Source organism: Mobula hypostoma, chromosome 23 (assembly GCF_963921235.1).
Source record: "Mobula hypostoma chromosome 23, sMobHyp1.1, whole genome shotgun sequence".
Lineage (NCBI taxonomy): Eukaryota > Metazoa > Chordata > Chondrichthyes > Myliobatiformes > Myliobatidae > Mobula > Mobula hypostoma.
In genome coordinates, this window is record NC_086119.1 from 8,260,367 (window position 1) to 8,283,989 (window position 23,623).

At 40.7% G+C, this 23,623-nt stretch overlaps 1 protein-coding gene across 1 annotated transcript in view; it reads right to left on the reverse strand.

Annotated features, from left to right (window-relative positions):
• LOC134336990 (inactive serine/threonine-protein kinase TEX14-like) overlaps positions 1–23,623 on the reverse strand; it is an 89,703-nt gene that overhangs the window by 31,513 nt on the left and 34,567 nt on the right. The window contains exons 7-10 of the mRNA XM_063031732.1: positions 22,945–23,026; positions 21,373–21,503; positions 20,295–20,408; positions 13,548–13,671 (exon numbers count right to left, since the gene is read on the reverse strand). Coding sequence (XP_062887802.1) covers positions 13,548–13,671; positions 20,295–20,408; positions 21,373–21,503; positions 22,945–23,026 — 451 coding nt within the window. The remainder of the gene's footprint in view (positions 1–13,547; positions 13,672–20,294; positions 20,409–21,372; positions 21,504–22,944; positions 23,027–23,623) is intronic.

A 23,623-nucleotide genomic window follows, 5' to 3' on the forward strand; every position in this document is an offset into this window, starting at 1 on the left:
TCTTGACACCCAGGAACTTGAATCTGCTCATTTTCTCCACTTCTGATCCCTCTATGAGGATTGGTATGTGAAGAAACTTCTCATTCTCAGTCCTAAACAGCCTACACCTTATTCTGAGACTACAATCCAGGACTCCTCAGCCTGGTGAAACATCCAACATGTAAAATTCTGTTTGTCTCAAAAAGATTTCCTCCCACTCTTCTATCCCCCAGAGAACACAGGCCTGGTCTACTCAAACTTTCCTTATGTAACTAACTTGTACCTCTGGAATTAATCTAGCGAATCTCTGCTGTAGTCTCTCTGACAGGTTTTTTTTTGTGCAAGGAGACCCAAACTATACACTATACTTCAGGTGCAGTCTCACTAAGGCCTCACATAGTTATAGAAGAATACATTTACTCCTGTATTCAAATCTTTTTGCAATAAACACCAACTTACTATTTGCCTTCCTAATCACTTGCTGCACTTGAATATTGGCTTTCAATGCCTTGTGAACAAAGAAACTGCAGCAACATTAACCAATCTCTCATCATTTTAAAATTATGTTTTGTTTTCTTGTGCAATAAGTGATTAACCTCACAAGTTTCCATGTTACATTCCACTTGCCAAATTCTTGCCCATTAACTTAATTTGTCTAAATCTCCTTGAGGCTTCTTTACTTCTTCCTCTTCACTCGCGGTACAACCAAATTTTGTATCTTCAGCAAACTTCAGAATTCAACTTTAAATATTATGAAAGATACTAAGTTCTGTTAACATTTGATTCATTAAAAACAAACACTTACATTTTATCTATTAATGTTTGTCCTATAAAAGATATTGAATTTACTGCTAGCCAGGGGGCATCTTTTGAAGTGTGGAGCATCTTGAGACATTTTAATACAATATAGCAAATTACTCAGTTTGCAATTCAACTGCTTTGAGTTTAAATGGCTCAATTAAATTAATTCATCAAGTAAAATGTTTCCATCATAGATATATAAAAAGTTGCCGAGAGCTGATTAAAAAAAGTGATTTATTTGTATAACTTCAGTTTGGTATTATATGCTCCTCACTATTTTACCTCCCCGCCTAAATGCAGACTGAGTGACCACTTTGTGGGAAGCCTCTGAAATAAAAATAATGACCATGTTCTGGAAATCTAAAAATGTAGGAAACAATCTGCAAGTCCGATGCCATCAGTGGAAAGGGGACTGGGTTAGCATTTCACGTTAAAGACTCTTCATCAGAATTAGGTAAAAGAGAAAGCAAGTTAGATTCTATAGAGAAGGTTGGTGAAGGAATGGACAGGACTGGGAGGGTGAGGTCAAGTTCACAGCAGTTGATGAGACAACTTGTTGATAGGTTAATGAGGGAAGAGAAGGAGATGACCTGCAGCAAGACTGGTCAATTATGACAAACAGCATAAGTGAGTTACCTGAAATTATTGAATATGATGAGTCTGGAAGGCTGCAATATGTTCTGATAGAAGCTGAGGTGCTGTTCCTTAAGCTTATAACAGTAAAAGAGGCCAGAGAATTAAAGTGACATGTAACAGGGTTGCAGCTACCGTCTGAATGCAGGTACATGGCAAAGTAACTATCTTCTCTAATTGGTTTCTTCAAAGTAGAGCAGACTACAATATAACCACCAAATGCACTGGACTAAATTCCAATGAATAATTGTTTTGCATGAAAGGACAGTTTAGGTCCCTGCACTCCTGTGGGTTACATGGGAAGGTACAGTCAGAAAAGGATGGGCTGGTGAAGATGGAAGGCTGATGAGACCTAGGCAGTTTATTTTTACACACGGTAGGTGCTGCCAGTATCTGACAAAGACAAAGGCCAGAATGCAGCCATGCCAGGGCCCCAGCACAATATGGCACAGTTTAGTGGATGCCTTTTTAAAAGCACAGTGTGGTATCTACCTGTGAATAATGGTCATTACTGATATCTGAGCAGAGCAGTTGATCCCAAATATGGATTCCCTCTGCAAACCCTATTTTGGAAAGCATATTCATCAGATACATGTACCATTCTCTCTCAAAGGCCTTCTCGTGGCCCAAGCTGACTAGGCAAATATCCATCAGATAGTGCCCTTGGTGTTGCCTTTTCTGGTACAGGTATCTTCCATACCCTACGAATGCATTGCAGGAATCACCTGAAATCTTTTCCAGTTCATGGGGAGCTTGAAAATGGAGCCAGTTTACAGAATGTTAATAGGCAAACCTTCAAATAAAAAACGAAATAATGTATCTAATACAGCGCTTTCTAATGACAGCCTTTGTGTGATGCTGCATAAAGCAGTGCATAGACCCTGCACATTGAAATTTTATCTACCTCCAGTTTTATAAAGAATATTTGGTCTTATTGCCTCAGGACATTCCTTTTAGTTGGATCATTTCCAATCTCCTGTCCGTTGTAGACACTTTATTCAGACAAATACCCAACTATACATCTTTTAGGCTATAGGCTACACAAAGTATCACCAGAAACTTATAAAGGAGATGGTGAATCTGTGGAGAAGTTCCCCAAGCAGACTGTCTGAATGATTTGATTGAATTTCATTGCCAAAGCGGAAAGACCTTGCTTGGTTGGTTGTGAAAAAGGTTCTCACTGTCAGATGTTTTATACATAGGTCATACTGGCTACACCACAGGCTGCCTTCATGATGGAACTGAGACCACTGTGCATCTTCTTCTAGAATGCGCCTCTGCTAGGAGGATCTGACATTTGCAGAGATTTATCGCAAACAGTTGCATTACAGAGCTACATGGGCTGTTCGCAGGAACACATTTAAACGTCAAAGCAGTAAAAGGTGTTCCGTGATCTGCCTGAAACTCACTGCTATTCCAGAACAAGATACTGTCCACAGTCAAATACTGCAAACTGGCATGGTGTAACACCAGGACTACATGCTAAGTAATGTAATAGAATTGAGTGCAGCCACTGAAAGGGCCCTATAGGGAAGGCCCTCCTGATATTGCACACTAATTAACTGAAATATTTGTTTCTTTTATTATTAATTTTTCATTGCAACACCAACAAATTACATTCAATACAACCATTTGCCAATTACATTTTGACTGTTTAACCCAGCTACCCCCCAACCTTTATCACCATCCCCCCTCCACCCCTCATCCCTCCACCAATCAACTGAATAGTAGTACATACACAGACAAAGCATTCCTATTTTAACAAAAGATCTTTTAAGTTAGATATCAAATTTGTCCACATTATGATTGTGTTTGGTCATGCATCATTTACTCTTGCTGATGAAAGTTCCAGGTAAGAAATGTTCAAAAAGCTCCGAAGCCAGTAAGTATTTGAAATATCATGGGGAGGTTTCCAACGCTGGACTACAATCTTCTCAGCTGCAGTCAGGCCTGCCAGCCAGATTTTGCGTGTTTTTTCCGTAAGGGAAAGGTGGGAGTCATCAATTAGAAGATGTACAGTGGGGTCCATTGGTAATTGTACCCCTGTTAGTTCTATAAGAGTACTGATAACCTTCCCCCACAAATCAAAATCCCCTGGACATTTCCATATACATGTATAAAAGAGCCAATGGCTCCATGGGGGCAAAATGAGCAATAAGGGTCAGGAACCAGTCCCATTTGATGTCTAATTCTCGGTGTTAAATATGCTCTATGACAAAATTTCGAGTGTATATACCGATGACAGGTTTCCCCCGCCATCCAAAGCTGGAGTGTTCCTATGAAACAGTTCGTAAGCCGAAATGTCGAAAAGCGAGGAAGCAATTACCATTTATTTATATGGGAAAATTTTGTGAGCGTTCGCAGACCCAAAAATAACCTACCAAATCATGCCAAATAACACATAAAACCTAAAATAACAGTAACATATAGTAAAAGCAGGAATGATATGATAAATACACAGCCTATATAGAAATACTTTTCTACAATCATTACTGAACTGTTCTCTGTAGCGAAAATCTCACGCAAGCGCCGTCGGCAGAAAATCTCACGCAAGCGCTGTTGGCAAAAACAGCGCACGCGCTCTCCAGTAACCTTTAAGCTATGAAGCTACCAAATCATACCAAATAACACGTAAAAATACACAGCCGATATAAAGTAGAAATAATGTATGTACAGTGTAGTATCACTTACCGGAATTGGTTCAGCGCCGAGCACACTGATGATGGTGTGTTAGACTGAGTCGTCGCAGGTTGGGGTGGTGCAGTGGCCCCCACCCTGCGGGCCGCCGACCGATACATTGCCGCGAAGCACGCAGGGGTCCAGCAGTAGCCGGGAGGCACACAGCACATCTTTAAGATAAAAGCCGAAATAAACATGCTAAACGATTAACAGGTCCCTTTCGGAATGGCAGGCGGTGACCAGTGGGGTACCGCAGGGTTCGGTGCTGGGACCACAGCCGTTTACAATATATATTAATGATTTAGATGAGGGAATTAAAAATAACATTAGCAGATTTGCCGATGACACAAAGCTGGGTAGCAGTGTGAAATGTGAGGAGGATGTAATGACATTGCAGGGTGACTTGGACAGGCTGGGTGAGTGGGCAGATGCAGTTTAATGTGGATAAATGTGAGGTTATCCACTTTGGTGGTAAGAACGGGAAAGCAGATTATTATCTAAATGGTGTCAAGTTAGGAAAAGGGGAAGCACAATGAGATCTAGGTGCTCTTGTACATCAGTCACTGAAAGCAAGCATGCAAGTACAGCAGGCAGTGAAGAAAGCTAATGGCATGCTGGCCTTCAGAACAAGGGGAATTGAGTATAAGAGCAAAGAGGTCCTTCTGCAGCTGTACAGGGCCCTGGTGAGACCACATCTGGAGTACTGTGTGCAGTTTTGGTCTCCAAATTTGAGGAAGGACATACTTGCTATTGAGGGAGTGCAGCGTAGGTTCACAAGGTTAATTCCCGGGATGGCAGGACTGTCATATGTCGAAAGATTGGAGCGACTGGGCTTGTATACTCTGGAATTTAGAAGGCTGAGAGGGGATCTTATTGAAACATATAAGATTATTAAGGGATTGGACACGCTGGAGGCAGGAAGCATGTTCCCGCTGATGGGTGAGTCCAGAACCAGAGGCCACAGTTTAAGAATAAGGGGTAGGCCATTTAGAACGGAATTGAGGAAAAACTTTTTCACCCAGGGAGTGGTGGATATATGGAATGCTCTGCCCCAGAAGGCTGTGGAGGCCAAGTCTCTGGATGCTTTCAAGAAAGAGAAGAATAGAGCTCTTAAAGATAGCAGAAACAAAGGTTATGGGGATAAGGCAGGAACTGGATACTGATTGTGGATGATCAGCCATGATAACAGTGAATGGCGGTGCTGGCTCAAAGGGCCGAATGGTCTACTCCTGCATCTTTTGTCTATTGTCTAATTAATTAGCATGTTTATTTCGGCTTTTTTCTTAAAGATGTGCTGTGTTACTGCTCAATTCTCCGCGAATCGGTACAGTATTTGTCCGCGGCCTGGGTGTTGGGGTGGTGGGACACTGGGGTGTCATCTCGTCGTCTGTTTCCATTAGGGCAGGAAGTTCATCTTCTCCTATGACTGCCCACCTCGATGTCGAAGGTCGAGGTTCGTTGTCTGCTGTGGCTGATGTGGAAGGCTTGGTTGACTGCTGAGCCTTGCGCATTTTTCTATCATACAGTTCTTTGTAAGGACTCAAACCATCTTGCAAATATCCCCTAAACCTACGTACTCTTTCAAAATTAAAGTCGTACTTTATCATTGCAGCAAATATCTCATGCAGTTGCTTCACATTTATTTCGTTACTGCATTCGGTTTCGATTGTTAACCTTTCCTCTTCCAACTGCTTCAGCTCTTCATCTATCAGTTCTTGGTCATGCGATACCAAAACCTCTTCAACATCATCTTCATCAACTTCCACAAGCCAAACTCACTTTGTCCTTACTTTGTTCACCACGATCGAAACGCCTAATTATGTCTAGTTTTAACGCTAAGTGTAACACCCTCAAGAGCTCTTTTAGGCTTTTCCAACACCTCAGAACTCATCTTGCAAACGACTGTTCACAGGTACGAGTTAAAGCAATGCCATTCCGAATCCGGAATCAGAGGAGAGCACACTGATGTTTTTCGCGTGCTGAATTTTTTATTGCGCGCTGATTTTTTTTCGTAACAGTGAAAACACCTTCTGAAAGCGAAAACAGGGTACTAATGTAGGTCTTTCGTAACAGTGAGGTTTTGTAAAGCAAACGTTCGAAAAGTGGGGGCACCTGGATTTGGGTTTTTCGAAGCACCAGCAGCATTATCCCAAATCGCATTCCAGTCTAAGTCTTGTCCCAATTCAGATATGTCCCTGTCCCAAGCTTTCATTCCCGATGTGGGCATATAATTCTGGGAGTTTAATTTGTCATAGATATATGACACTATCTGTCCTGGAGCACTCTGTATCCAACTTAAAATGGGATGGTCCTTTAAATCTGACCCCCAGGGAACGCCGTAGGCTTTACAAGCTGACCTTACTCGAAAGTAGAAGAAAAGAGAATGTTTATCAATATTATATCGAGATATCAGTTCTTGAAAGCTAAGGATAGTACTTGCCCCATTAACATCTTGAAGAGTAGTAATACCTTTATCCTTCCAAGTTCTGTTAATGAATGGTTTCCCCCCAGATAGAAAACGATTATTGTTCCATAATGGAGATGATTTGCACCATACGCTTTTAAATTTTAGGAATTTTTCTGCTGCTCTAAACACTTGTAGTATATGGGTTAAAATTGGACTGTAATACAAATCACATTATTTGGTAGACATACCTATAAGGAGAAAGTCCTTCAACCTTATTGGTGCTATTAGCTCTTGTTCTATATTTTTCCAGGATGAAACTTTATCCTCCTCCATCCAATGGCTGAGACTTTTTAATAAAATGCCCGGTGATACAATTTAAAATTTGGACATGCCAATCCCCCATTCAACTTTTTGAATTGTAGAGCTAGCCATTTTATATTGGGTCTTTTACCATTCCAAACATAGTATCGTAGTAAGGAGTCTAGTTTTTGCCAATATCCTGCTGGACGTGCAAGTGGGATCATTGAGCTGATAAAATTAATGCGGGGTAAGATGTTCATTTTAATGACTGATATACGGGCCGGGATTGATGCTGGCAGGTGTCTCCATCTATTAATATCTTCTTCTATTTTTTTCAGAATTAAAGAGTAATTTGTTTTAGCCACAGATGATAGGGAAGTATTAACTTTAATACCCAAGTAGAGGACTTTGTTTGTAACTTTAAGCTGGGGAGGAAGACACCTTACTTTTATCCCTATTAATCAGCATCAGTGCTGATTTTAACAAATTAACTTTGTATCTTGAAAGAAATCCAAATGCTCCAGTGTTTTTAAAACATAGGGAAGAGTTTGTTAAACATTTGCCATATAAACTAGCGTGTCGTCCGTGTAAAGTGATATTGAATGCGATGTTCTACCTATTATAATAGGGGAGATCTGAGGAGAGTTTCTAATTAAACGTGCAAGTGGTTCAATAGATATAGTAAAAATTAAATGTCGTGTGCCCTATCCTATGTCAAATAACTCTGAGAAACCTCCTCACACACATACCCGGGCTGAAGGATTAGCATACAGCGTTTGAATCATATTGATAAGTTTATCGCCGAACTTAAATTCTTTTAGAACTCTCCAAAGATATAGCCATTCAAGGCGATCAAACACTTTTTCAGCATCTAGAAATAGCAGGTCACAGGCAGGCGGATTTTATGTGTTGCACTCAGTATGTGTAAGAACCGGCGAATATTATCAGATGCGAGACACCCCTTGGTAAAGCCAGTCTGATCTGGGCTAATTATTTTCCCAACTACTGTCTCAAGTCTACTGGCTAAGACTTTGGAAAATATCTTGAGGTCAGCATTTATCAAGGAGATTGGATGGTAATTGGCACACTCCAAGGGGTCCTTACCAGGCTTAGGTATAACTGTGATCAGGGCTGTGTTTAGATCTCAATGGAAAGCGCCATTTCCAAAAGCATAATTTAATGTTTCTAACCATACTGGTCCAAGAATATCCCAAAGTGCTAGGTAAAGTTCCACAGGTATGCCATCTATGCCTGGCGTACGGCCCTTATTTGTAGCTTTAACCACTTTGAGTAGCTCACCCAGTGTAATAGGAGAGTCTAGAGTTTTGGTGTCCTCTAATGACAACGTAGGGAGGTCTAATCCACTAAAAAAATCTGCAAAGTCATTCTCAGAAGGAACTGAGCCATTTATATACAACTCTTAAAAGTAATTCTTGAATGTCTCGTTTATTTCCTCTGTTGAAGATACTACTCCAAGTTTAGCACATCTAATCGCTAGTATAGACCTTTTAGTTTCCTGTTGTTTGAGCATTAGAGCTAAAAGATGGCTCGGTCTGCTGCCTTCTGTGTAATACTTATGTTTGGTTATATGGATCATATACTCTGCCCTCCTTCTCAATAATTCATTTAATTCTGCTTGTTTTGTTTTGAGCTCGTTTTCTTTTGTTATGGTGTATATCCCTTTGAGATTATTTTCCAAAACCTTACATTCTTCTTCTAAGGTGGAAATCTTTTGAAGCCGGCTTTTATGTAGGTGAAACTGAACCATATAGCGTTATTTCGTAAGAAACCCTTGATGGAGGCCCAAATCACTGTCACATCTGAGACACTATCTTTATTTAAATTTATAAATTCTGTCAGTTTTGTTCTCAGTTGTGATAGAAATTCATCGTTTTTTTAGAAGGGTGGAGTTAAACCTCCACCTAGTAGCCTTATTTTTAATTTTGTCATAATTAAAAGTAGATATGACTGGGTTGTGATCAGGCAGATGTCTGGGCAAAAATTCTACTGAGTGTACTAAAGGCAGCAGACCGGAGGATATAAGAACGTAATCTATCCGACAGAAAGTTTTATGTCTTGTGGAGAAGAAGGTATAGTCTTTAGCAGATGGATTATGCACCCTCCACACATCCATTAAAGACAGGTACAGGAGGAAGCTTGAGTGGAAACTCCAGCAGAACAACATGAGAGAGGTCTGGAGGGGGATGAGGACCATCACTGGGTTCCGGCAAACTAGCAACAGAGGAGCTGAAGGCAGTGTGGACAGGGCCAACGAACTTAACCTGTTCTTTAACAGATTTGACACTGTGGTCCCTGCCCATTCCCCCACATGAGCCATCTGTTGTCGGCCCCCAACCAACACATATTCCACTCTCTCCTCCTACCCCTCCTCACAGTCCCCCACCCTGCTCTCATGACTATATCCTTTCCCCACACGAAACCACCACGGTGGGCTTCACAGCTGAACAGGTGAGAAGACAGCTGAAACGTCTCAACCCAAGCAAGTCTGCAGGACCGAATAGTGTCAATACCAAGGTGCTCAAAGCCTGTGCCCCTCAGCTATGTGGAGTACTTCGCCATGTAGTCAACCTGAGCCTGAGGCTCCGGAGGGTTCCTGTACTGTGGAAGACGTCCTGCCTCGTCCCTGTGCCGAAGATGCCGCGCCCCAGCGGCCTCGATGACTACAGACCGGTGGCATTGACCTCTCACATCATGAAGACCCTGGAGAGACTTGTTCTGGAGCTGCTCCGCCCTATGGTCAGGCCAAACTTAGATCCCCTCCAGTTCGCCTACCAGCCCCAACTAGGAGTTGAGGATGCCATCGTCTACCTGCTGAACCATGTCTACGCCCACCTGGACAAGCCAGCGAGCACTGTGAGGGTCATGTTTTTTGACTTCTCCAGTGCGTTCAACACCATCCGCCCTGCTCTGCTGGGGGAGAAGCTGACAGCGATGCAGGTGGATGCTTCCCTGGTGTCATGGATTCTTGATTACCTGACTGGCAGACCACAGTACGTGTGCTTGCAACACTGTGTGTCCGACAGAGTGATCAGCAGCACTGGGGCTCCACAGGGGACTGTCTTGTCTCCCTTTCTCTTCACCATTTACACCTCGGACTTCAACTACTGCACAGAGTCTTGTCATCTTCAGAAGTTTTTGGATGACTCTGCCATAGTTGGATGCATCAGCAAGGGAGATGAGGCTGAGTACAGGGCTACAGTAGGAAACCTTGTCACATGGTGTGAGCAGAATTATCTGCAGTAATGTGAAAAAGACTAAGGAGCTGGTGGTAGACCTGAGCAGAGCTAAGGTACCGGTGACCCGTTTCCATCCAGGGGGTCAGTGTGGACATGGTGGAGGATTACAAATACCTGGGGATACGAATTGACAATAAACTGGACTGGTCAAAGAACATTGAGGCTGTCTACAAGAAAGGTCAGAGCGGTCTCTATTTCCTGAGGAGACTGAGGTCCTTTAACATCTGCCGGACAATGCTGAAGATGTTCTACGAGTCTGTGGTGGCCAGTGCTATCATATTTGCTGTTGTGTGCTGGGGCAGCAGGCTGAGGGTAGCAGACACCAACAGAATCAACAAACTCATTCGTAAGGCCAGTGATGTTGTGGGGATGGAACTGGACTCTCTGACGGTGGTGTCTGAAAAGAGGATGCTGTCTAAGTTGCATGCCATCTTGGACAATGTCTCCCATCCACTACATAATGTACTGGGTGGGCACAGGAGTACATTCAGCCAGAGACTCATTCCACCGAGATGCAACACAGAGCGTCATAGGAAGTCATTCCTGCCTGTGGCCATCAAACTTTACAACTCCTCCCTTGGAAGGTCAGACACCCTGAGCCAAAAGGCTGGTCCTGGACTTATTTCATAATTTACTGGCATAATTTACGTATTACTATTTAACTATTTATGATTCTATTACTATTTATTATCTGTGGTGCAACTGTAACGAAAACCAGTTTCCCCCAGGATCAATAAAGTATGACTATGACTAAATTTAAATCCGTTAGAAAAAGGTTAAGTGCTTTGGAAGCAGATTCTTGAGAGCTTGATATAGTTGAGGAAGATTTATCGAGGTTAACGTTTACCAAAACATTCATGTCTGAACCAACATATAGTTGGTAGTCACTTAACTTCAGTAATTGTGAGGTAACTGAGGGAAAAAAATTCAACCTCAAATATAGTAGGGGCATATAGGCTAATGAATGCAACTTTTTTACGCTGAATGGACGTGCAGCAAAAAGCTAGAAGTCCTTTATTGTCGGCGCCCGTCCTTTCAATTGATACATTAATATTACGCCTCATTACTATCATAACTCCTTTCATACGAGTACCATCAGCTGATGCCACAACGGGTTTATAAAAACAGTCTTGAACCCTGGGTATGTCATTAGGTTTAAGATGTGTTTCCTGTAACAGCGCAATATCTATTTTCTTTCTGCATAAGAAATCTAAAACCTTTGAATGATTGTAGGGAGAGTTTAATCCTCTAACATTAAATGATACAATAGTAAGAATTGCTAATTTATCAGTGTTGCTCATCTTCCCCTAGATCTGTTGTTGTAAGTTGGTGGTGGAGCCCTGAGTTACCCCCTTCCCCCCCTCCCCTTCACCCCTTTACTTTGTAACATCTGTGAGTGTCACTTAGCAATGTCAGACACTGAACACTGACATCAACCGTCCCCCTTTCCAGCACCAACAAATTAGAAGGGCAAAGCAATTCTCATAGACAATCATATCAAAGAGACAAGAAAAAAGAAACCTGGACAAACCCGTTAATCAATATAAGTAAAACCGTTTCTGTCTCAAATATAGTATACAGTAACACATAAACAAGATCCCAACAGCTATCTTGCAAGAAACCGTCGCTTCAATAGACCGTCGCTTAGCGATAGCACCAATGACGTCTTATCTGGTGCCCAGAAATGTAAACAAGTCTACTGGAGGCATAACATTCTAAAGTTAGTCAGAACAACCTGCTGTTTTTTCAGCTTCATTCTTGATGAAGTATTACATTTGAGTATACTGAATATTATCTTAAAACTCTGACCTGCAATAGTCAGAAACAAATTGGCCCCTTAATTAACTAAGTACAAAGGTGCAACGAATGACTTTCCGATAAAAGGATAACCAGAAAACTTCACACCTAGAATGTTAACGCCCGTGCTTGTTAGATTGCGCATACAGGCTAATCCGAGCTCTTAATGCCGTTCCATCTCCTCCCGAGGGGCCTGTGGACTTTGCCCAGGGTCTTCTTCTATATCTCCCAGCACCGATGATTTCAGACCTTCTTTCGCTTCCTCTGCCGAGTTAAACGACATCTTAATGCTCTTGATATTCACTTTCAAAATCCCTGGGTATATGAGGAACGAGTCGATCCCCTTCTGTTGAAGTTTAGCGCTAATCTCCTTGTATCCCTGCAGTTCCTGCATCATGCTGGGGCTGTAGTCGGCAAAGAACTGCAGCTGGGTGTCATCAGGGAGAGTAGGTTTGGCTTTCCTTGCACCCTCCAGGATAGCCTGCCAGTCGGTGTACTGTAGAAGCTTAAAAATCATGGTCCCGCGGTCTTGAGATGTTGTTGGAAAAGATCCTATGTGCTCTATCGATCTCCAATGGAGTGCTGTGGGAATTCTTGAGTGCTGGAATCCAATTAGGCAGCATCTTCTGGAGGTAACCTCTTGGATTGTCGCCCACAGTGCCTGTCAGTAAGTTGACCAGCCGCACATTGTTTCTCCTGGATCTGTCCTCCAAGTTGTTTAGCTTCTTCCATATCTTAGACACCTCCGCAAGACAGGAGTTAGTAACTTTCTCATTCTTGTGTAAGCAAACCTGAATGTTGTCTATTTTATTGAAGACCATGTTAAATTTTTTAGCGTGAATGTCCGCTTGCTCCTTTAACGACCGGAGAATGTTGCCATTCTCTGCCATATGCTTCTGTATGGGGTCAAGAGCCTTTTCCAGCAACTCCTTTAGCATGTGGGCTACCGTTTCTTGCAGCGATTCCATCTCCGTTGCCATTATTTGTTTAATTAGCATAGCTATTTCTTCGGATGAATCACTAGCTTGGTGTCGTCTGCTGGTATCTTGTTTCCTGGTTGAATTTGGATCTTTTTTTGAAGCCATGTCTTTAGTTAGATCTTTCTCCAACTCAACCTTGTATTAAGACCGTCTATGAGCCCTGAAGAACTTGAAAAAGGAGGGTTGTATGTCAGCGCTCAGTGCCGTGCTGCCATCTTGCCTTGTGCCTCACCGGAAGTCCCCAAATATTTGTTAAAAACCAAATGAACCATTTGCTAAAGGGTTATCTACAAATAATAACTGATGACCATCTTGTCCCTAACTTTTTCTTGTTCTAATGTAATCTCAACCTGAAGCATTAACTCTGTTCTTTCCATAGTTGTTTTCTGTTAGTTGAATATTTCTAAGCATTTTCTGTTTTTATTTCAGATTTCTAGGATGTATACAAATTGCTTTTCTGTAATTGTAGTTACTTTCAAACAAGTAAAATAAAGTCAAGTGAAATCCTCCACCAACATCCAACCTGTGTCTGTCCTTATGATTAACAAACGATTAAAATATTTAACTTGAACTACATAGTCAAAGTTATCACATTACTGCAGAATACAGCATTTATTCTATGGCTATCTATTCAGCAAATAGTATCTGACACAAAATATGTCACTGAAACGACTCAGGGTTATAAAAAGAATGTAGTTTTAAATATTAACTTACCCTTTCATGCAATACTCCATAAAGGGAACCGAGATTAACTCTTTCATACACTAAGCGGATTTGATCCAGCTCAGACAACTGGCACACAGCCATCAGCAGCAGCAAGCTTGGGTGTCTAAGGTGACTAAAGGACACAATAAAGGTGAATATTGGCATCAGAAAATCAAAATAAAAAAAAAACACTGGATACACTGGGATTCTAAAGCAATAACAGAAAATGTTGGAAGTTATCAGAATGTTAGGGCGCAACTGCGGGAAGAGAAACAGAACAAATTTCAAGCCAGAGACCCATTGTAAGACCTTAAAAGACAAAAGAATCTGGTAGAGTTAGGGATGGTGGGGCAGGTTGGTATCTATCCATATACTACTAAAATTCTCATGCTTTTGTTTGTCTGTTTGTGACCTCCAATTAGCCCAAACAGTGCATTACAGTGGCACTTTTTTTGACTAAATTGACTTAAAATGTGCTAACTTACAGAATGCATGCACAGTTCAGGGTTACATATTCGTATAAAATTGCTCACTCGTCAATCAACAGGCCCCGCTTTCCACAACCTGAGCTGATTCCAACTTTAATGGAAACCGTGACGCGACACCATGACACATGCACACGGCCAGCCTCAGCAGCGCCTCATGATGCTCACAGCAGCGACACCAACTGCAGTAAAAGGGCAGGGCTATCATGTCCATTTAGGAGAGTGTCAACCACATCATCAAGAAAAATCAGTATCCTGGAGGTTTTGGTGTTACTGCTTTGTATCTTCTATTAAGCATTACTGTAAAAAAAAAATGGACAGCCTAATTATGCCGCGTGGAAAGAGAAGGGGGACATTATGGTCAAGGGATGATGCCAAACGTCGTCGGGAAGTGGCAAGGAGAGGGAGAAAACAAGAATCGGATGAGGCCAGGGCCGTACGACTCCAGGATCAAAGGGCCAGGACAAAAAAGATGAGAGAAGAAGAAACAGAGGAGGAGAGGCATGCACGTCTCCAAAATGACAACAATAGGCACAGAAGGAGGAGAGAACAAGAATCGGATCAGACCAGGGCCGCACAACTCCAGGATCAGAGAGAAAGAACAAATGGTAGAAGAGATGAAGAGACGAAGGATGAAAGGGCTGCGTGTCTCCCAAGTGACAAAAACAGGCAGAGGAGGAGGAGGGAGGAAGAGACAGAGGAGAAAAGGAAAGATCAGCTCGAGAATATGCGGCAAAGAGTAATTATTGCGAGAGTTGCTGAAGATAACAATGGCCGCTTTCGACGACAATACCTTGACAGAGAAAGAGCAAGGCAAAATGCACGACTCGCACAGCATAACATTTCTGTTGATGTTGATATGATAACCAGAGTGTGTCCTCACTGTTGTGCCTTCTTATTCACTGGAAAAGCCGCAAGTTTCTACTGTATGAAGGGAAAGGTCAGGATAGGCAATTTGCAGCCTCTACCTAATGAATTCCTCAATTTATACAGCAGTGATGACCCTATTGCAAACGAGTTCAGGAAGAACATCAGACAATACAATTGCCTCTCCAACAGAATTCCTTGATTCGGTCGAACTCTCTGGATTGCCACCACATAAACTGGAATTGAAGAGGGTATCTCCCATCATTTCAATGAGGAACTTGGTTCCACCAAGACTTTGCAACGGAATGCGAATGATGGTGGAAGAACTGTATGACAATCTCATCGCAGCAAAGATCAACATTGGTGCATTCAAAAATGATATTGTCATGATCCCAAGAATCACTCTCAATTTATCAGAAGGGGAAGATGTCCCTCTTCAGTGGAGCCAGTTCCCGATACAGTCATGCTTTGCTATGACTATACATAAGGCACAAGGCCAAACCATGGAGAATGTGTTGATTTATTTGGAGAAACCAGTATTCCAGCATGGTCAGCTGTATCTGGCTTTAAGCTGGGGAAAAAGAAATAAAAACGTTAGAGTATTCTTGAAGGTTGGCAGATCAACCAGAAATGTTGTCATCAAAAGCATCCTTCATGAAACAAGGAGGAGTTTTGTCTTGCTACGCATCTTTCTTCTTTAATAAACTGAGTTTTTCTTCTTTAATTTCCAAAGCACATCACATCAGACTGCACTACCTTTCTTTCAAAGGGTGCCCCAATGGGTCACCGGGTTGTCTAGTGATAAGATAAAATCAGGGTGATAATGGTGGTGAGCTGTTAACAAGGTTATTTGATCAGAGTGAATGGCAGCTGTCAGAGGATCAGAAAAAAGGATGTGAGAGTTATGAAACGCAGAGTAGGAGGACAGGCCTAGCAGGTTAGGCTGGGTATGTGGTCCACTCTCGAAGAGGAAATAAATTTAAAACTGCACTATTATTACAGATGACTGATTGATACCAACAACCCAAAGTTGTAGAATCAAGCTACTGTATATGAAGTTGTAGAATTCAATACCGAGTACAGAATATGGCAATGTACCCAAATGGAAGGGATGATGATGGATTGCAGACTCAGCCAGTTCCATCATGGGCACCAACCTTCTCACAATTGAGGATTAGCTTAATAGGTAGTGCCTCAAGAAGGCAGCATTCATCATTAAAGACCCTCACCATCCATTCACGCCCTATTCTCAGTACTACCGTCAGGGAAGAGATACAGGAGCCTGAGGATGCATTCTCAACGTTTTCAGGACAGCTTCCTCCACTCCACCAGCAGATTTCTGAATGGTCTAAGAACTTATGAACACTACCTCACTATTTTGCACTCTTTTGAACTATTTATTTACTCTTCATGCATCTTATATAACTTTCAGTATTTTTATGTACTTCATTGTACTACTGCTGCCAAACAAAAAAAATTCACAGCATACTGTATGTCAATGATAATAAGCCTGATTCTGAGGTGCTGTTCCAAATTGCACCTTACTATGCCAGTATAGGAGGCCACAGACCATTAGATCAAAGTGGGGGTGAAATAAAGAATTAAAGTAGCAGCCGACAGGAAATTCAGGGTCACCCTTATGTACTGAAAATAGGTACTCTGCAATGCAATACCCACTTCTTTTGCACACCTTCTGTCACAGCTGAAATTTCTATACCTCAGAACATTGAATGGCCTGTCCTGCCTTTCCCTCAACCACATTTCCATGATTGCAATAATATCATAATCCCATGTGCTGATTCTGCTGAGCAATCTGTTAATATTAGGGAAATTGTAATCCCCTCTATTACAGCTCTCTGTGATTTGTCTGCTGCTGACTTAGGGATGCCTCTTGTATAATCCCAGTTTATTTCTGATAACCATATCACCTCTTTGAAGAGCCTTTTCAAGTCAGCTTCACTCATTATTGTAGTGATAGTTTCCAGTAACTGCAATGGCCCTCCTCTTTTACATCCCTCCCTATAATGCCTGAAACTTCTCCACTCTTGAATGCTGAGTTGCCAGACCTTCCCTTCTATAAAACATGTCCCAGTGACTGCACCACCATTGGAGGGCCTCATCGTTGGTTCCTTAAGGCTGTCATGGTCAGGGGAGATATGGTCAGGGGAGATAGTGAGGATAAGCTCCCACTTCCTATATAAATGCTTCAATCGCATGCGTCTGAAATAGCCACTGACAATCAAATCCAGTTTTATGAGTGATTTAGCTAAGCTCAACAGAACTATTTCTACTGACATGAGAAGGGGCAAAGACAGGTTACTGGCTCCCTAAAACCAGTCACTTTTGACAGATAGGGCTCGTCAGCCATGAATGGCAACTCCTCTAGAAGGAAAACTCTGATCTCAAAGTACCGCTGCCTTGCAGCTATACCCATTCATGGGGAAGGCCTCAGGAGTAAACCCTGAGGAAAAAAATTGGGAGTTAGAGTCCCTGAGGCAATCTTACGTTGAGTTCAGTGCTGGCTGGCAACTCCTGCAATGCTGCTGGTGCCAAACTGCATGGTCAACAGCTTGCTCTCCGTATCGTACGTCCTGGCTTGTGTATCACACAGTCAGTTAAGATGCACATCCATGGTTGACTTTGACTAATGAAGGTCCTCAGTGACTGCAATATCATATTCCCAAGAGCTGACCATAACTCAAAATTCATCAGACTTGAGTTCTGCCCATCTGCAGATGTGTGTATGTGAAAAGCTGCAAGGTGCTACAATCACATTAATTGAAACAAAAAAGAGCAGACTTACTTTCAGTGATTCCACTTTGATGATCATTTGGAAGTAAATGCTATTAGATGTTTCTTTAACACTTTTTTTGGCATCATTGTTCCATGCTGTGGCAAAAAAGGGATCAAATGGGGCAATTTGGAATGGATTCACCCACAAAAATCAGAGAAAAAACTGTTAGGAGGAGAATACACATTCCCAGAATAGTCCAGAAAGAGGCAAAGTTTAAATGTTCTGAGAAACTTCCAAGAAATTGCTGAAATTTTACAACAAATTAGCAAAATTCTGCAGGGATTTAAAAATGAGTTTTATAAAGATTGAATTTTTTGTGTTAACAAACAGCTAGTAAGATTGTCTAAAAGGCATTTCAAAATTAACACATCATTGGAAAGATTTTAGTATTTTTAACAAACTCTTTAGAACTTTCTGCCTGGGTAACTTGCAGCTTTCTATTAAAATCAACTTCCACCTTGGGAAAAAGTCTCCTTGTGCGTCTCATTTCTGGTGGAAAGTTTCAGGCTAATTATCCTCATAATAATTTCCTGAAAACCGATGCTTTGCTAACTTGACTATAATTTCTTCTTTCACATTTCTTAAATAGTATTAGAATCATGTTTATTATCACTGACTTACTGTATGTGCTGTGAAATGTTGTTTTGCAGCAGCTGTACAGTGTAAAGATATAAAATTACTATAAATTACAAAAATATATAAATAGTGCAAAGAAGAGAATAACAAGGTAGCATTCATGAACTGTTCAGAAATATGATGGTGGAGGGTAAAAAGCTGTTTCTGAATCATTAAGTATGAATTTTCAGGCTCCTCACCCTCTTCCCAGACTGCAGTAATGAAAAGAGGGCAGTTCTCGGATGATGAGTGTCCTTAGTGAAGGACGCTGTCTTCTTGAGGTACTGCCTGTTGAAGGTGTCTCTAATGTTGGTGTGCTTATGATAGAGGTGGCTGAGTCTTCAACTCTTTGCAGCCTCTTGTGATGCTCTGCATGGATCCTCTATACCAAGCTGTGAAGCAACCAGTTAGAATGTTCTCCACTAGACATCTATAGAATTTGTAAAAATCTTTGGTAACATACAAAATCTATTCAAACTCCTAATGAAGGGACTGGGCCTGGGATAGATCCTCCCAGGAACTTGAAGCTGTTCACCCTTTCCACCAATGACCCCTTCCTCAATGAAAGTGGTATGTGTTCTCCCAAATTCCCCCTCCTTAAGTCCACAAAGACTTCTTTGGTCTTGCTCTTGCCAATTTATCTCACTCCTGTACATCTACCTTCTGAAATTTTAATATTAATAGTGGAGTCATCTGTGAACTTATAATGGCATTTGAGCTGTGCTTAGTCACGCAATCATGAGAGTAGAGAGATTAGAGCAGCAGGTTATGCACGTATCCTCAAGGTGTGCTAATGTTGACTGCCAGTGAAGATCAACATTGATTGCTGATCACTCTGACAGTGGTCTCCTGATAAGGAACTCAAAGAACCATTTGAGGGAGGCAGAGACCCAGGATTTGAAGCTCTGAAGCCCAAATGGAGTGACTTGCTTAATTTTTCAATCTAAGAGAATAGTTTCTGAATAATGAAAACTATGAGAGATTGCAATTGAGACTTTGGTTATGTTCTCACCCACTTACACAAAAATCTTGGAACGGAAACCATCTAGTCCTGCCTGTCACTTAATGAGGACATTATTTTATTTTATTAACATTACTTTACGTTGGTTTTGAAAAGGTCCTTCTCTTAACATTAAATCTATCCACTTCTACCACAGTAAACTCTAATGTAATTTTCAATATATTTGTAATTCCTTACTTTTCATTTGCATTGCTCCCATTATAAATTTTCAATGACTACACACTTTGAATCAGATCATCCTTTTTCAATACAATACAAGAACAAAAATATTTTTGTTTGTTAGCTTTCTTCTTTTATTTCAAAATTTGTCTTTTGCTCGTCTTCAAATCTATTCTATGCGCTGACTGTGCTACAGTGAATAACATGACTCATGTTATACTCTCTGTATTATAACTCCAAACAAAATTGAATGAAATAAAGTGATGTTCTCTGACAAATTTCTCTTCTGATCAAAAGAAAATAAAATTGGGACTTCTGAACAAGAGCACAGTTTAAAAACAAAACATTATGAAAATTCATTAAATTAGGGGCAACTTTCTCACAGATGTTCTTTCCTCAATTGTTCAGCTGTTCACTTAGTTACTGTGTAACTAATTTCTCTGTTTTGTGCAGATTAAGTGTCCCAGCAACAGTACTCACATTTCAAATACTCAGATTCTCTGCTTTCAGAGAGCTTTCATGAATCAAGAGTATTTTGTTCAGCCTGGAAATGGTGCAATCAAACTTAAAACAAAACAGAAAATCGAAACTTTATTCAGCCTATGTTTTATGTTGTACGTTCTTGTTTATGTTATCCATACGTCATACATTCTGTCCTGTGATCCACTTTACTATTCAGGGTATTAATGAGTTGCATGCTGTAGTCTGTACTACAGTACATTCTTACGAGGGATCCAAAATGAGTACCAAAATGCTGGCCCTGATGGAGAAGTTTCCACTGATAATATCAAAAAAGTGATCATGTTTTTACTGACCTGCTATATTCCTGTTCTGTAATCAGCAAATCAGCCGACAATCGCTTGCTGCAGTTTGGATGTGTAGGAAGATTCATCTGTTTGACTGTGACACGAATTCCATTCCACGTTAAACTTAATCAAAAATAAAATAATCCAAAGATATCTCAAAGTTCAAAATTCAGTAGTCAAAGTTACTGCATAATCAAAGTACATAAATGTCACCATATACAACCCTGAGATTAGTTTTCCTGCAGTCATACTCAGTAAATCCAAGAACCATAGTAGAATCAAAATCTGCATCCAACAGCAAAGGACAACAGACTGTCAGTGATGGGTTCTGTCATGAACTTCATAGCTATATCTATTTTCTCATATGTAGAAGTCTACATAAGTATGTTTTCCTGACCACTTATCACATTTACGCAGAATAAAAATTGAGTATACGAGTTCAGTGGAACCAAAGTAAATGCATTAATTGGCTTCAGGAGTTTTAAAAAAGGAAATGGAAGTTGGCTGTACTTTTGGCTCTGGTTGTTATTTAGTGTACAAATCCATAAAAGGTTCTTAAAGGTGAGGTTAATACATGTTAATACTCATCCAATCAAATAACAAGGAGACAAAAGAGACTGTAAATGCTGTAGTCTGGTGCAAAAAAAGATCTGCTTAAGGAACTCAGTGGGTCAGGCAACGTAGAGGCAGAGGATACTCAGTGTTTCAGGTTGCGACCCTTCAACAAGATTCAGGACCCTATGTCAAATCCTGAGTCCTGATGGAGGATTTCAAACCCAAACATTGATCATCTGTCCGTCTCCATGGATGCTGCCTGACTGCCCGGGTTTCCAATAGTTTGGACTCAGGCATGAAGAATGGTCATAAGTGCAAGGTATCAATCTCTTCAAAGAGGGTACAAAGTTGCAGAAAGCGTTGAGGAAAAATTAGTTCTTGACAATATTATTTACTTGTTTATGAATTACACACTTTTACTGAAAAGAAATATATTAGGACACAAAACTTGTTCGTATTTTATGTACTTGTAAATGACACAATAAAAAGTAACTGTACATCGATCATTCAGATTTTTACCAAAAAGTCATACTTGGTCATTGTCGTGTAAGGGCCAGTTGTATAGGAGAAAGTTGGTTCATCATCTGGCTGCACTAAAGCTTTCTCACTAACAAGTGGGATGGAAGCAAGATAAGCCAACTGTGTGGATCCAAGCACATAGAACTGTAAACACAAGATAAAAACAAGAACTCAGATCACCAGCATAGTAAAAAAAAAAGTAAAAAAGTTTGGTTTTGTAGAGTTCACAAAGAAGGTGCTCCCTCAGAAAATTGAGAAAGACAGTTAGTTTTTTGGTCTCAGAATTTTTAGTGTTACAATTTGTTTACCATTTTTATGGTAGGCTGGAATTAATTGTTGCAATATTTCATATTGAAAATCTGAGCATAACCTAACCATTATTTTTTTTTAATCCTCAAGATACATAGAGGAAAGTAGCAGAAACGGGAAAATCATGGCTTTTTTATCAGAATCAAAAAAATAAAAGACGACCCTTTCAGGTGTTCATCTGTTATAAGTTCTTTTAAGATTTCACTGTTATACCAATCTAAGAAAAAAACTGCCATTATGCTTTTGATATTAAACATAGAACACAGAAATCTACAGCACATTGCAGACCCTTTGGCTCACAATGTTGTGCCAACCACGTAACCTACTCTAGAAACTGTCTAGAATTTCTCTACTGCATAGCTCTCTATTTTACTAAGCTCCGTGTACCTATCTAAGAGTCTCTTAAAAGACCCTATTGTATCCACTTCCATCACCATCATCAATAGTGCATTCCACGCACCCACCACTGTGTGAAAAACTTACCCCTAACATCCCCTCTCTACCTACTTCCAAGCACCTTAAAACTATGCCCCCTTGTGTTAGCATTTCAGCCCTGGGAAAAAGCCTCTGGCTATCGACATGATTAATGCCTGTCATATACACCTATCAGTTCACCTCTCATTCTCTGTCGCTCCAAGGAGAAAAGGCCAAGTTCACTCAACCTATTCTCATAAGGCACGCTCTCCAATCCAGGCAACATCCTTGTAAATCTGGAACAACATTACTAACAAATAATGATCAAAGGAAACCTTTCTCTTCTCAAAACATTCTCTGCCACTGATTTCCATAGCCCACTGTGTGGAAGCAAAAAAAATTAAGTTCATCTTTTCTAGTTGGGAATATGGGAACTGTAATTGCTGTTTTGGGAGTTAGATTCCATAATCAGCTCACAAATACGATTCAAGTTTTAGAAATGCAATATTAAGATTCCACAGCAATCACAATGTTTTAAGGATCAAGTTATTGATATTGCTGTGTGAATTATTAATCAATGAATTTGGTCATATTTTAATTTTAATTGATGTTTATTAGCAAGCTCTGGTAGATCTTAGCAAGAATCGCTAAAGAAAGGGATTGAGTGTTTTCCAAATACTTCATCATCCATTGTTCATCTTAAGACTGAGAAGTGGTAGACACCTGAGAGAAGGTTAATTTACTTTGTGATTGCCACAGAATAATGTAAAACAAAGTGAAAACAGTACAAGTAGCAATTACTAGAAGGATATCATGAACATTTACACATTCCCAACACACACATCCAGGTCTGTATCCATACCTTCCCAAATCCAAAGCATTGAACAGTTTGTGATGAAATGCTTCTGGCTTTAGGATTACTGAGAAACTCTCCATCCTTGATTCTTAAAAGTAAAAAAGATCACATTTTACAATTAGACAATCAATTTAAAATAATGTATTCCATTTATTTTAAGTTGATATGAATGTTTTATATTACAAACATTACATATAGTCTTATATTTCCCCTTAACATAGGTTATTCACCTCACCGAGTCTCTGCTAGGTTTCAGAATATTGCCATCAATCATACTCCTCCATTTAGATTCACTCTCTCACTTCAGCTATCCCCACCAAGACTCTACTATCACCCATTTACGACACAGGTAACTTACAGTTGCCAATTACCTACCAGCTCATCTTTGGAATGTGGGAAGAAATCAGATCGTCTGGAGAAACCCATGGGGGTCACAGGAAGAATGTATGAACTCCACACAGACGGCACAAGATCAGGAATAAACCTTGAAGCTGCAAGACAACAGTGCTAACTCTTCTGCCACTTGCCACCCTTCTTGGAGTAGGGGAGTCGGTTTATGTTTAGCTGTGACAACCCCACTACTCCACACATTCCTTGAGACAAAGTCCTTCAATTTCAACTTTGTAAAGGCTACCTAGTGGCGATAATTGCTCTAGCTATCTTACTTTTATCAGAAATAGTAGAA